Genomic DNA, 12748 nt, shown 5'->3' with positions numbered 1-12748 from the left:
ATAGTCTAAGTATTTGAAACATAATAGGAATACCTTGAATCTTAGACACATTAAAAAGAGAAGAGTCGTTGTTGAATTTTAAAATGACACTAAGCTTTTTTGAAAACTTACTTAGACCAGAAGTGGCAAAGTGCTTCGGCAAAGCCAAAATAGAAAGAAAAAACATGTGATATTATATATTCCACTTTTTAGAAAACATCCAGCTATTAGATATTGATCCAGAAGAACTAAAAAAAAGGAACTGCGAAAATTATTTTACAGATGGCGTATATAAGACGATATAAAGAAACATTATTTAAAAAGTAATATTGTTCCAAAAAAAAATTGAAATTAATAATAACGAAAATCGACTTAAATTATTAACTGCTACAAAAAAATATATGCAACTTTAGCAAGAAAGCGTCTTTGCGTACATAGTACTCCAGTAAATGATGTTGCCGGTAAAAAGATGCGATTTAAAGACTGACCAATCTCCATTTATTTAACGGTATTATTGAACTTCCTTGTGAACCTTAACACCAATAAAAAGTAAAAGAAAGATGTATATAAAAACTGAAATGTTTAAAAGAAAATATTAGAGAAAGAGAATACTGAAGTTGCAAGAAAAACTAAAAAAAAGTTAATTGTCAAATGCGTCTTCATTTCTATGTAAACTTTTCAATGTAGCGAGAATTTTTATTTTAATGTTGATTTGTTGAAATTGAAAGGAAACGCTCAAAAAGCATGGCCTTGACAAGTAAAAAAGTTTTGCTTATATTTCTATTTCAAATCAGCAGCAGCATATTTATTTATACGAAAAAGCGTTTTATATTGCCTGCAGCATCTTCTATATAAAGATGGATAGAACAAGATCTACTTAACACTGCTCTTAATGACAAAATTTAAAAAAATCTTAAATGTTTAGCAATTAAAGAATGATATGAAAAGCTTTTGACGAAAGGAGCATCAAAGAACTAGTGAAATATATAAAAAAAGTAAATGTTATTGAAGGATTTGAAGATCTGGAACCACTACGTAAAACATCAAAGTAGCTATTCATACTTTAGTACTTTTATCACGCGGACTATAAAAAATCTGGACATTACCAATATCCTAATTTTTTTCACGTGGGTCAATTATAAAGACCCAGCTTAAAAATTTAGAGTATTTAAATTGGCTTTAATCCAATTGTTACCGTATATAACCAGGGCAGTAATAATTAAGGTCCTTTAAATATTTCAGGAGTTCAAGAAAAACCATATTGTTTTTATAAAAAATCATTAAACTTTTCAAATCTTTTACTTTCTACACCTCGTTATCGTTGTCGTCTTAGTAATAAAAATATAAAGGTGACTGAAATGCTAAACAGAGATAGAGATTTATCTAGCACGATAAAATTTTCAAAAAAAGCTGTTAGCGGTAAAATGGTGCAAAATAAGTCTTAGCCACCGTGTTTTAATGGTATAATTCAGACATAAATGGTATATGTATTTACTTTATTTGGGCAAGAAAGAACGCCAATAACACATTTATATTAATTGGGCACATAATGATATAAATTGTGATAATATTGAATTGGATGATTTTTGTTCAGAAAGGGGTATCATATCCTTATGCACCAAATAAGTGTTTGTTTATTTTTTTATGTTATAGGGCACCAACTGGTGATTTTAATATTTTTATTCTGAATTTGTGTTGTATGATGGAAAAGTATTTTAAATCAAATCGCGAGATTATATTTTTAGGTGATTTTAACATGAACTCACTTAAGTCTCTAGAAAACCAGCAATTTATTTATGTAATGGCCAGTTTTAATTTAAGAAATCAGGTTCATATACCAACTCGTATTGGCCTTAAAACTGTTACTGTATTGGATTTAATTTTTACAAATTTTTCTGACTGTGCTGATGCGGTTGTTCAAAGTAATACAATATCAGATCATGAAACCATATTTTTAAATACTGGTCTATTTAAAAACAACACTGAACGGGTTACTATGTTCAACAGAAATTTTACCCGGAACAATGTGGCATGCTCTTATGAATGATAGCTGGCAGGAGGTCTACAGAAAAAGTAATTTTAATTTGCAGTTTCACATATTCTATTCATCATATGTGTGGCATTTTAACGTAAACTATCCCACTAAACCATCGGGATCCGGTAGTAACAAGAAATCATGGGTTACTGACGACGAAGTTCGTAAATCTAGTAGGCTCTTAAAGGAGCTGCATCAGCGTCGACGTGCGGTTCCGCCGCTCAATGCAGCGTACAGAATTGAAGGCGCCAAACATAAAACTTTGATTAATAATTGTAAAAAACAATTTTACCAGCAAAAAATTATTGATTCCGAAAATCCGAGTAGAACTATGTGGTCTGTTGTGTCAGAGTTAAATGGCAACAAAAAAAAGGTATCTAATATTAAAATTAATGATAATGGAGTTTTAATTAATAATCCCAAAGAAGTGGCTACTTATACTTTAATGATTTTTTTTATAAAAGAACCAAAAAGCATTTTAAGCAATATTGCTAAAAATAAAAATATGGCTAAAGACATAAACAGGTCAGTTATTTTACGGCAAAGCATGAGCATTATTCCATTTAATGAAAATGAAATTTTACATATTATTAAAACCAAAATTAAAAACAAAAAGTCAAGTGGACATGATGCCATTCCTTTATATATTTTTAAGAATACTGCTGGGGCTTGCCTTAAACCATTAACTGATCTTATAAATTTATCTTTTGAAAAGGGAATTTTTCCAAATTCGTTAAAAATATCTAAAGTTATACCGGTATTTAAAAAAGGGGATCGAGTTCTGCCTGACACTAACAGACCCATAGCATTAATCACTTATTTTTCTAAAATTTTTGAATATGCAATGCTCGATCGGCTTATGTCTTATTTGAGAAAAAATCAAATTATTTCGACAGGCCAACATGGCTTTGTATTTGGTAGGTCAGAGTAGTGATTGTAGTGTTAAGCTGGTTTGCATTATTTTTAGCAGATCGCTCACAATATATAGCAGTGAGGGATAGCTCCGGATCTAGTATGCGGTCTAAAAACCTTAAAGTGGACATTGGGGTCCCACAAGGTTCCGTATTGGGCCCGGTGCTGTTTCTTTTATTTATTAATCCCTTGCCTCTGGCAATAACACATAGTGCAGATGCATCTGCGCTCGTCCGAAGACAGAACATGGAAATAAAAAAATATCTGCTGGAAAAGCCTTAGAGGAACTCAGCGATTGGTTTATTTTAAATCAACTTTACTTGAACAATAAAAAGACTAATTACATGGTTTTTCATGCATGTCATGGGCAGATAAATGGTGATATTGATTTATGTGTAACCAACGATAACGATTGTTTGAAACGCCAAAAATCAGTTTTTTTCAGGTTTCTTGGCTTAACATTGGATGATTCACTTTCTTGGGAATCTCATTGTGCTGAGTTGTCGATGAAGCTCGGTAGCTTATGTTACGCCATTAGGAACCTTAGGGTGGTAATGGAAATTAATCATTTAATTTGTCTATATCACGCTATTATGCACTCACGAATTTTGTATGGTATTCAGCTCTGGGGCTGTACGTCGCATGCACATCGAGTGTTTATTAGCCAAAAACAGATTCTTAGGTGTATTGCCGGAGTATTACCGATGACTTCCTGTAGACGTCTTTTTAGGGAATATAGAATTTTGACGGTCCCGTCTGTGTATATATTTGAAGTTTGCTTATATGTTTTAAGGAATTTTAATTCCTTTACTGTTAATGGTAGTTTTCATAATTACCCAACTCGTTCTAGAAATGACTTGTCCATGCCTCATAGCAGGCTACTTATTTCTAAAAAATTTGTATTAAGAATAGGTCCAAAACTATACAACAAATTACCGAATGATATAAAGATTAGCAAAACCGTTTCGATATTTAAAAGAAAGTTAAAGGAATTCCTAGCCAATAAATGTTTTTATCATGTAGATAGTTATCTAGCTGATTAGGCAGTGTATAGAGAGAGTATTATAACTTTTTTAACGATGTAAGGTCACTTTTCTTTTGACCATTTTAACTTTTTTTGTAATATATAGTATAGGTGGATATTTTTGAATTTTAGTTATCTAGGTAGTTAGTAATTTTTTTTTGTGACGAAATCCATACACTTTGTGTCTATTTTTTTTTTGGATAATAAAAGTTTTGATTTGATTTGAAAAAACTCCTAATTTTTCGAAATTTCTTTTTTTTAATTATAAAAGATCCTAAGGGATGGAATTTAAATCCATCTGCCAAGGCTTTTTACTTAGCGTTTCGAGTTTAAGCAATAGCTGAACTTTTAAATCTTGCAAAATCTTTAAATTGCCAGGACGATGCAAATATTACTATATAACTCTCAAATGACGCTACCAGAGATAAAGATATGCCTTATATGGTAGTATAGATTTAAATTTTAACTTATATAATAAGCCGAAAAATATTAATAATTAATACCCACAAACATCAAAATTTAAATAACTTAAAAATAGCACACTAGAGGAATGTGCATACGCTGTTGCACATTATGCAAGGCATATTCCTATGCAGGTATGTTCCTAAAAAAGTTCGGGATAAATTTGATGGTTTAAACTACCATCAAATTAAGTTGAATTTTGTTTTTCAAAAAAATATATCAGTCAGCAAGTCGATTGTGGCCAGATTCCAACTTGCAAGACAAGTGATTATATTTCATGCTATATTTATGGCTAAAGTTTGAATGTTGTCATTTGTATTTTAGCAATAAATTGAGACAATTAAAAAATAAATCATAATAATCAATCAATTAGTCAATCAATATATGCTTTATTGTCATAAAAGTAAATTTGTTGACAAAGCTGTAAAAAGGAAAAGAAAAACATATACACAAACATGTAAAAAGGTTATTTAGCATGCTATGGTCCATCATCCTAAAGGCATTCTGCTTCCATGAATATGGTTTACCTATACCGGTAAAACCAACAACATCCCCATTCAGAAATACTCCTTAAGACTCTGAACCAAAACATACAAAGCTAATGTAGTTTCAAGAGTATTAATATGTATAACACAAACAGATATTATTCACTCCCGAAATATACAATTTTATTAAATGTAAAACTGTAAAAAAAAAAATGAATCACAGAAATAAATTAGGCGAAATGATATGGTGTAAAAAATATAAAGAATATACCTAAAGTCCTGCAAGAAAAAGGTAAAAATGACTAAAATCTATCCGACAAAATTTCAGTTATTTCATAATAGCTCTTTGCAACTAAGAGTTTTTTAACACGTTTTCTAAAAAGTTTCCAGCTACCTATACTTTTCAAATCTGCAGGAAGATGATTAAAGAGTTTTTTAACATCAAATATAAAAGTTCTTTTGATCAGTGAACTTGTAGGCATAGGCAAGAGCACATCATTAGCTCGTCGACTGCTATATTCATGCCTATTAGTTGTGTTCACATTTCTAAATTTCTTATGAACGAGGCAAACAGATTCTAATATAAATAAGGCAGGAAGGGTTAGGATTTTATGAGTGATAAATAGCTGTTTGAAAGACTCTCTATACTCACATTACACAGACGTCGGATCGCTTTTTTTTGCAAAACAAAAACACTATTAAGTAAGTAATGTGTGCATGCACCCTAGAAACACAAACCATACCTTAAATGGGACTCAATTAAAGAAAAATAAACATTTCTTGCCATGTCAAAATCAACCTCTCCTGCGATCACTTTAAGAGCATAACCATTTGCTGATATTTTTCTACACAATTGCGTGATATGGCCCTCAAATTTTAGTTTATTATCAATAAATAAACCTAAAAATTTATTTTCGCCTAAGTTGTTCAGAATGTGATTCTCCAAAAACACTAGTTTTTGAAATATTTAAACACAGTTTGTTGGAATCACACCATTTCTTGATTTCAACAATATCTCTGTTAACTGTGGTATTTAGATTCATCGCACTCGTGTCATGCCATAAAATTGTTGAATCATCCGCAAACGGAATGAATTTACCTGAGATCCTAAGATTGGCCATGTCATTAATATAAATGAGGAATAGAAGTGGCCCAAGAACTGAACTCTGAGGAACACCATGAGTCACAACCTGCTCCCTTGAAAGGGCACCATCCACAGAAACACTCTGTATTCTAGTATGCAAATAAGACCCAAACCACTGAAGAGCCAGACCTCTGAATCCATACCGCTCAAGCTTCCACAGCAGTATTTCGTGACTAACACAGTCAAATGCTTTGGTCAAGTCACAAAACACTGCTGCAGCAATATCACCACTGTTTAAGCTCAAAAAATAAAAAGAAAAGATTGCATCTGATGTTCCCTTGACACTTTGAAACCCAAACTGCTCCGATCTTATAATTTGCTTTTCAGCTAAATATGACATAAGTCGCTTTTTAACCAATTTCTCCATGATTTTTGAGAGGATGGAAAGCAATGCTATTGGTATGTAAAAAGAGGGTGGTTCTGAAGCTCCCCCCTTAAACAAAGACATGATTCTGTCTACTTTAAGACAATTGAGAAATTGGCCATTATTGAAAGAATGATTAATTGCAGATACAAGTACCTCCAGTGCCGAATCAGGTAAATTGAAAAATAACCGTACATTAAGTTCACCATAGCCAGACATATTTTTCTTCTTTATCTCCTTTAGAGTAGACTTAAGCTCAACTAGATCAGTTGGCAAAAAGAAGAAAGAATCTGGTCCAGCCCTATACTCAAAAAACTGTTCATAGTTGGAAAAACCCTGAATTTGACTTGCTATTTCACTACCTATGGTACAGTAGAAGCTATTCAGCCGATCAGGTTCAATATTTACCTTTACAATATTGCCCCGTTATTAGTATTAAAATATATTAAGCTATTATAATTTTATTTAAAAAAAATCATTGCCAACTAAATGGTAGTAATTTATTTAATAAATCCATAATTTGTTTTTGGCCCATTTTTTTTTTAGTTCCTGTAATAATTTAAGCTAGATGTTATGAAAAGGGATGAAGGCTATTAATAATTTGTCAATTATAAAGAGAAAATCGTTTAAATAGAAATAATTTATGTGATCAGTCAAATTAGTTTGCTATAATAAGGCTAAATTTAGCTACAAAATTTAAAGTCATTGAATAAAAATATGTTCATATACAGGGTGTCAATTTGAAAACTTCCCACCCCTATTATCTCGAAACGGGTTAGGTTTTTATAAAATCGCTAGGACACGTCGATTTTATTATCGAGGGGGAACAATTTTTATGCAGAAATCACTTCGCCTCTTTCAACCCCCTACCCCCCAGAACCTCCCTCTCAAAAATCTTAAATGGCAATAGGGGTTAAGTGATACCTCATTTGAAAGAACTTTTTATTCTCTACATTTTCGCACCTTATTTTTTAAACTTGAGTGCTGCGTTGCCAAGTTAGGGTTATTTAAACATTGTTAAATTACTTATTATTAAACATTATTCCTGTAAGTGTTTTAATTACGTTAAAGCTATGATTTGCATTAAAACATGTTATTTAGGTTAATATTATTTTTACTAAACATTTGCATAGCCGTTACAATTATGGTCTTTACAAAAGCACGCCTAAAATTTGTTTTATTATCACATCTACTTTAAGAGGTGTTCAAAGTGTTCTCCATTGTTCTCCAAACAAAAATAAAGTCTATTCTTAAATTCTTCCCGAACATTCTGAAATACCTTTTCTGGAATAGCCCTACTTGCCTCTGTAATTCTTCTTTTTAAATCTTCGATATCATCAGGCTGAGTTTTGTAAACAACCGATTTTATGAACCCCCATAAAAAAAAATCTAACGGCGTTAAGTTTGGTGACCTAGCAGGCCATTCTATCGATCCCCTTCTACCAATCCATTGGCTAGGGAATCTGTTATTCAACCACTCCCGCACTGGCCGAAAATAATGCGGCGTAGCTCCATCTTGCTGAAAGTGTAGTTAGTTTCCTTGCAAAATGTTACCAACTTGATTTTCCAGTTCAGTTGTTATCAAAGGATCAATTACATCTTCAAGTAGGTGTAAGTAGAGCTCTCCAGTTAAGTTTTGTTCAATAATCAACGGTCCTATAACAGCATTTCCAAGAATACCGGCCCAAACATTAATTTTTTGTGGCCGCTGTGTAGCACCCTCTCTGAAAATGTGGGGATTGTCCTCACTCCAGTATCGACAATTCTGTCTATTGACATGGCCGTTTAGGAAAAAGGTACATTCATCACTGAAGCAAATGTTGCTTACCACAATTGCACGAGTGTTTATTAAGTTGGACATAATTTCGCAAAACTCTATTCTCCTATCAAAATCGTCCTCATGAAGTTCCTGTAAAATTTGCATCTTGTACGGATGATATTTATGTAACTGTAATGCTCGTCGTACAGTTTCATGTGACATTCCAGTTAGACGTGCTACTGTACGGAGAGAATTGGTGGGTTCTGCAACGAATGTTTCCAAAATCTCTACTTGAGCATCTTCGTTTAAAACACGCCGACTTGCCCTTTTTTTGTTTCCAACTGAACCCGTTTCATTAAATTTAGCTACTACGTCCAAAATGTATCTGTGACTTACATTACAATTAGGATTTCTATTATTAAAAACTTCTGCCGTTCTTCTTGCGCATCTTCCTTGCTCGCCATAAATAAAAATCATTTCAATTCTTTGCCTAAGCGTGTATACCATAGTAACTAACAATAACACACAAATTATCGAAATAAATTTTAACTGATTTAAATACCTAGTGACATTGACTGGTAGGAAAGTTCACTAAATACTATTTTAAATTTCGGATCATATCATCGAACTGTATTGAGACGAATTCCATTGCAAACGAAAATAAACAAAAAAGAAAAAAAATTAAATGTTTATCTTTCATGACCAAAATAATTTGTCGGATTGATAAACACTTTCAGTGAGAAATGCACCGGTTCGCTTTATGGTTCAAACACGGTCTAACACGTTCCAATAGAAATCATAGCTTCAACGTATTTAAAACACTTACAGGAATAATGTTTAATAATAAGTAATTTAACAATGTTTAAATAACCCTAACTTGGCAACGCAGCACTCAAATTTAAAAAATAAGGTGCCAAAATGTAGAGAATAAAAAGTTCTTTCAAATAAGGTATCACTCAACCCCTATTGCCATTTAAGATTTTTGAGAGGGAGGTTCTGGGGGGTAGGGGGTGAAAGAGGTGAAGTGATTTCTGCATAAAAATTGTTCAAATTGACACCCTGTATATGAGCATCATGTAATGATTTTTCAGAGTAAAAAAATGCTTAAGTACTATTTCAGGAGTACAGATATATATATAGTTATTTAATGGGAACTTAATATGATTTTAATTTGACTTTTATAAATGTATAGGGTTCAATAAAATATTTGCTTTTTTAATATCCGCGGACAAGTTTATTTCATTTTTTAAACGGACATATTTTGATATAAAATGTAAATATACAGGGTCTCGCAAAGAACACTGTGACAGAAAAAATCTTTTTTTCCTAAATGAATCTTCTGTAAATTTTTGTATTTTCGGATTCTCCGAAAAATTATGGATATGTTTTTAGGTATAATAGTCCTCTACTTCATCATTATCACTACCATAATTCAGCTATCTGTATCAGATTCTGAATTCCCCCTTTCATTTTGCTGGTTTGGTTGTCTCTTGAGGTTTGGATTTTATTACCAATGAAGATTTGCTTAATCCGAACTCAACTATCTTTAACTTTTCACAAAATAGTTATGTTTAAATAACAATTCTAATACTTCATTGCAAGATAAATTGACAAATTACATATTTAACATTTTTAAAATTTATTTTATCAAATACTGCCAATGATTGCCTTTAGCTGATCTGCAATCCAGACAATCAATAAACTCTTGCTATACGCTTTCAACTTTATTTGGAGAAACATTTCTATTTACATTCGTTATCCTATCTTCTAACAATCGCAGCATAGTGAGGAGGCAGCCAAGAGGTGAGCGGAGTGTTATAATCAAGTCGTCTACTAAAAAGCCACGATAAAGCTGTCCCATCAATTTTCCTTGAAAGAAGTATAGTCTTTTTTTAATAATTCTTAACCTTTTCATAATCCTGAGAACGATTTTCCTTAACCCAGTGTAGATTTTCAGCTGTCTAGTACCCACAATTATGCCTATTTACTTGTTCATTTAAACAAATAGTTCCCTTTAAATAGTTTCAGTAGTCTAAGGCTATTATCAGTTCTTTTGGGCAAGGTCTAGCAAAATTCGTTTCTGCGATTTGGTTCAGCTTCTAGTAGCACTTAAAGTAATTGGATTTTAATTTCCTTGTCTAATAATTTTGTTATAGTCGCTGTTTAAAGCATGTTATCCCAAGCGAACTGAGTACTTAGATTTGGAAATACATTTTCCTTTTATTAAATTTCTCCATTATTAAGTCACAACCCCGTATATTATAGCCAAAATGTTTTTCAGAAAAAAATATGCTTACATGTTATTTTGATGCGACTACTTTTATTTTCAACAGTTTTTTAAAAAAATACTAGAAGTTACTTTGTACTATGTAAACACTTTTTCAAATTTAAAATTATGTAGAAAAATTAAATTGTAAAAAACCAATTTATTTGAAGCTAATAAAGAATTGAAAAAAATTAAAAGAACCTTAAATTTAAATTGTGAAAGTTAAAAACAAAAAGTAAATAATGACAAAAACAGGAACTACTAATAGAAGAATAATTTTAGGTTATTTAAAAATTACTTACCGAAATCTATGTGAATAATTTTTATCTATATTATTTAACTTATTTCATTTCATTTTGTTGACACTATTTTGACATTTTTTTTATTTAAGGTTAACAAAATCACTTCATATGTATTTTTAAATAAGTACGTTTGAAATTATGTACTACTAAAAAACAACAACATATAACAGTAAACAGTTGTTTCATATTAATAATAAAAAGATTTTAAAGACCTTAAAGCGTACATAATGTTAACGTCCGCACTCATGACTAAGATATATTTCCAAGGTGGAGAACGTCCGGGGGTAGGCAAACCCCTAATTTGATTAAAATCTCAAATAAGATGTTCTAAGGTGTGAAATCGATACTGCACAGTCAAAATTGCAAATCCGCCTTTTAACATTACGAAAATTCTACGAATAAAACGCCCTCTATGAAATGAAAAGTATGACTTAGGGGTTCAGTCACCCAGGAGAGCAAACATTTAATTTCATTAAAATAAGATGCGCTAAGGTGGAAAATCAATATTGCTAATTTCTTTTCTAGAATTAAATAACAAATCTATAAATAAAACGCCCTCTATGAAGCAAACAATGATTTTATAGAAACCAGATATTCTGGTAAAATACATAGAAGAGTGGGTGGGCTGTAAGGTTACTGCTATAAGGTGTCGTTGATGTTTTCCCGCTTATTTGCTAAATTAAATCAAAGATGGCAGTACGTGTACGGTGATATAAAATAAAATAGGCTCGTAAGTTCTGAATGGAGTTGTGAAGATTTGGCAAGTTTTAGGACCTTATCAATATTTTTTGGACGAGGAAGGACCATTACTGGCCTTCAAAAAAAATTAGATTTTATTATTTATTCTTATTGTATGAGACGGTTAAATTCAATTTATTCTTAAACCAAACTTATTTAGATCTGGCTTTTTATATTGCCTAAGTATGAACGTTAAAAACCCTAATTAAAAAAAGATTTACGTAAACGAAATGTTGTTAATTTGGATTAGTCCGATGCCTAGATAAACCGCGAAGGGAGCTGCTAAATAAACAAAATAAAAACGATAATTCTTAATTCCAAGTGACATATACATATAAGCGTCAACAATTCTTATTTCGATAATAATAACTCGAAAAGTAAAAATTTTAGCAAAGAAGATAAAAAAGATATTAGAAGTATACTGGGCCATTTAATTTTTTATAGAAAAATCAAAGTAACAGTTTAACGCCTCCTACTAATTTTATTAAAGATTTTCGCTTTCGAAGTACTTACATTTCACTTTTAAATCAGTCCAAAATTAACAAAAACGGTTAAGTCTTTTAAAAGTTATAACAGTTAACAAACAATTATACTTCCACAACCTTCTCCTACTCAATGAAAGTGGGTACGCAAATAAGTCTTTGATCAAAATGATGGAAAATATTCTAAGGTTTTAATATTATAATGCTTATTTAATATTTTAATTATATTGAAAAAAAGTAGATCGTGATATATACATAAGGATGGATATATAAAAATAATAAGTTTAGAAGAACAATAGTCTTATTATGGATATATAAGTCGCAGTCTGTATTGCTAATAATAGTTTTATCTACATTATAAAAGGTAAATAAAGCAGTAATATTAAGACACGAAACCGGTCTTTTATTAACATTAAGCTGCTAAATAAAAACCATAAAAATCATGAAGTGAAATATGGGTGATATAAAATCAATTTCCTTATTAAATTTGGATAAAAACGTTGCTCAGAACTGGCTGTTTTGGAAACAAAGATTCCTTACTTATCAAAAAGCTAGTGGAAATAGTACAAAAAAGGAAGAAATTCAATATTTATTACAATTATATTTACAAAGCTGACATTTTCCGGAGAAAATTAGAATTGAACTATTGTCCTTTTAATTATTTTTACTTTTATTTATTTACACCACATGAACAGATTACAAAATCCAATTATTTTGTGGGAAAAATATCATAATTACAACTTAAAATTAACTATCCAAATACAAAACTAACGTACAATGAATAAAGATAACAATT

At 31.0% G+C, this 12748-nt stretch overlaps 2 protein-coding genes across 2 annotated transcripts in view; both read right to left on the bottom strand.

Annotated features, from left to right (window-relative positions):
• The window catches only part of LOC126737226 (torso-like protein), a 55323-nt gene extending 44433 nt beyond the window's left edge, over window positions 1-10890 (bottom strand). Inside the window, exon 1 of the mRNA XM_050442012.1 lies at window positions 10733-10890. The gene's annotated coding sequence lies outside the window, so the exon portion shown is untranslated. The remainder of the gene's footprint in view (window positions 1-10732) is intronic.
• Window positions 8057-8866, bottom strand: LOC126737229 (uncharacterized). The gene is made up of 2 exons (XM_050442014.1): window positions 8234-8866; window positions 8057-8174 (listed from the first exon to the last, which is right to left on the bottom strand). Exons 1-2 carry the CDS (start codon window positions 8669-8671, stop codon window positions 8151-8153), a joined length of 462 nt encoding a protein of 153 aa, XP_050297971.1. The 5' UTR covers window positions 8672-8866; the 3' UTR covers window positions 8057-8150.
• Window positions 10891-12748: the final 1858 nt, after the last annotated feature.

This window comes from Anthonomus grandis, chromosome 6 (assembly GCF_022605725.1).
Source record: "Anthonomus grandis grandis chromosome 6, icAntGran1.3, whole genome shotgun sequence".
Taxonomy (NCBI): domain Eukaryota; kingdom Metazoa; phylum Arthropoda; class Insecta; order Coleoptera; family Curculionidae; genus Anthonomus; species Anthonomus grandis.
The sequence above is the reverse complement of the archived record's forward strand: the minus strand, read 5'-3'. Positions and strand labels throughout refer to the sequence as shown.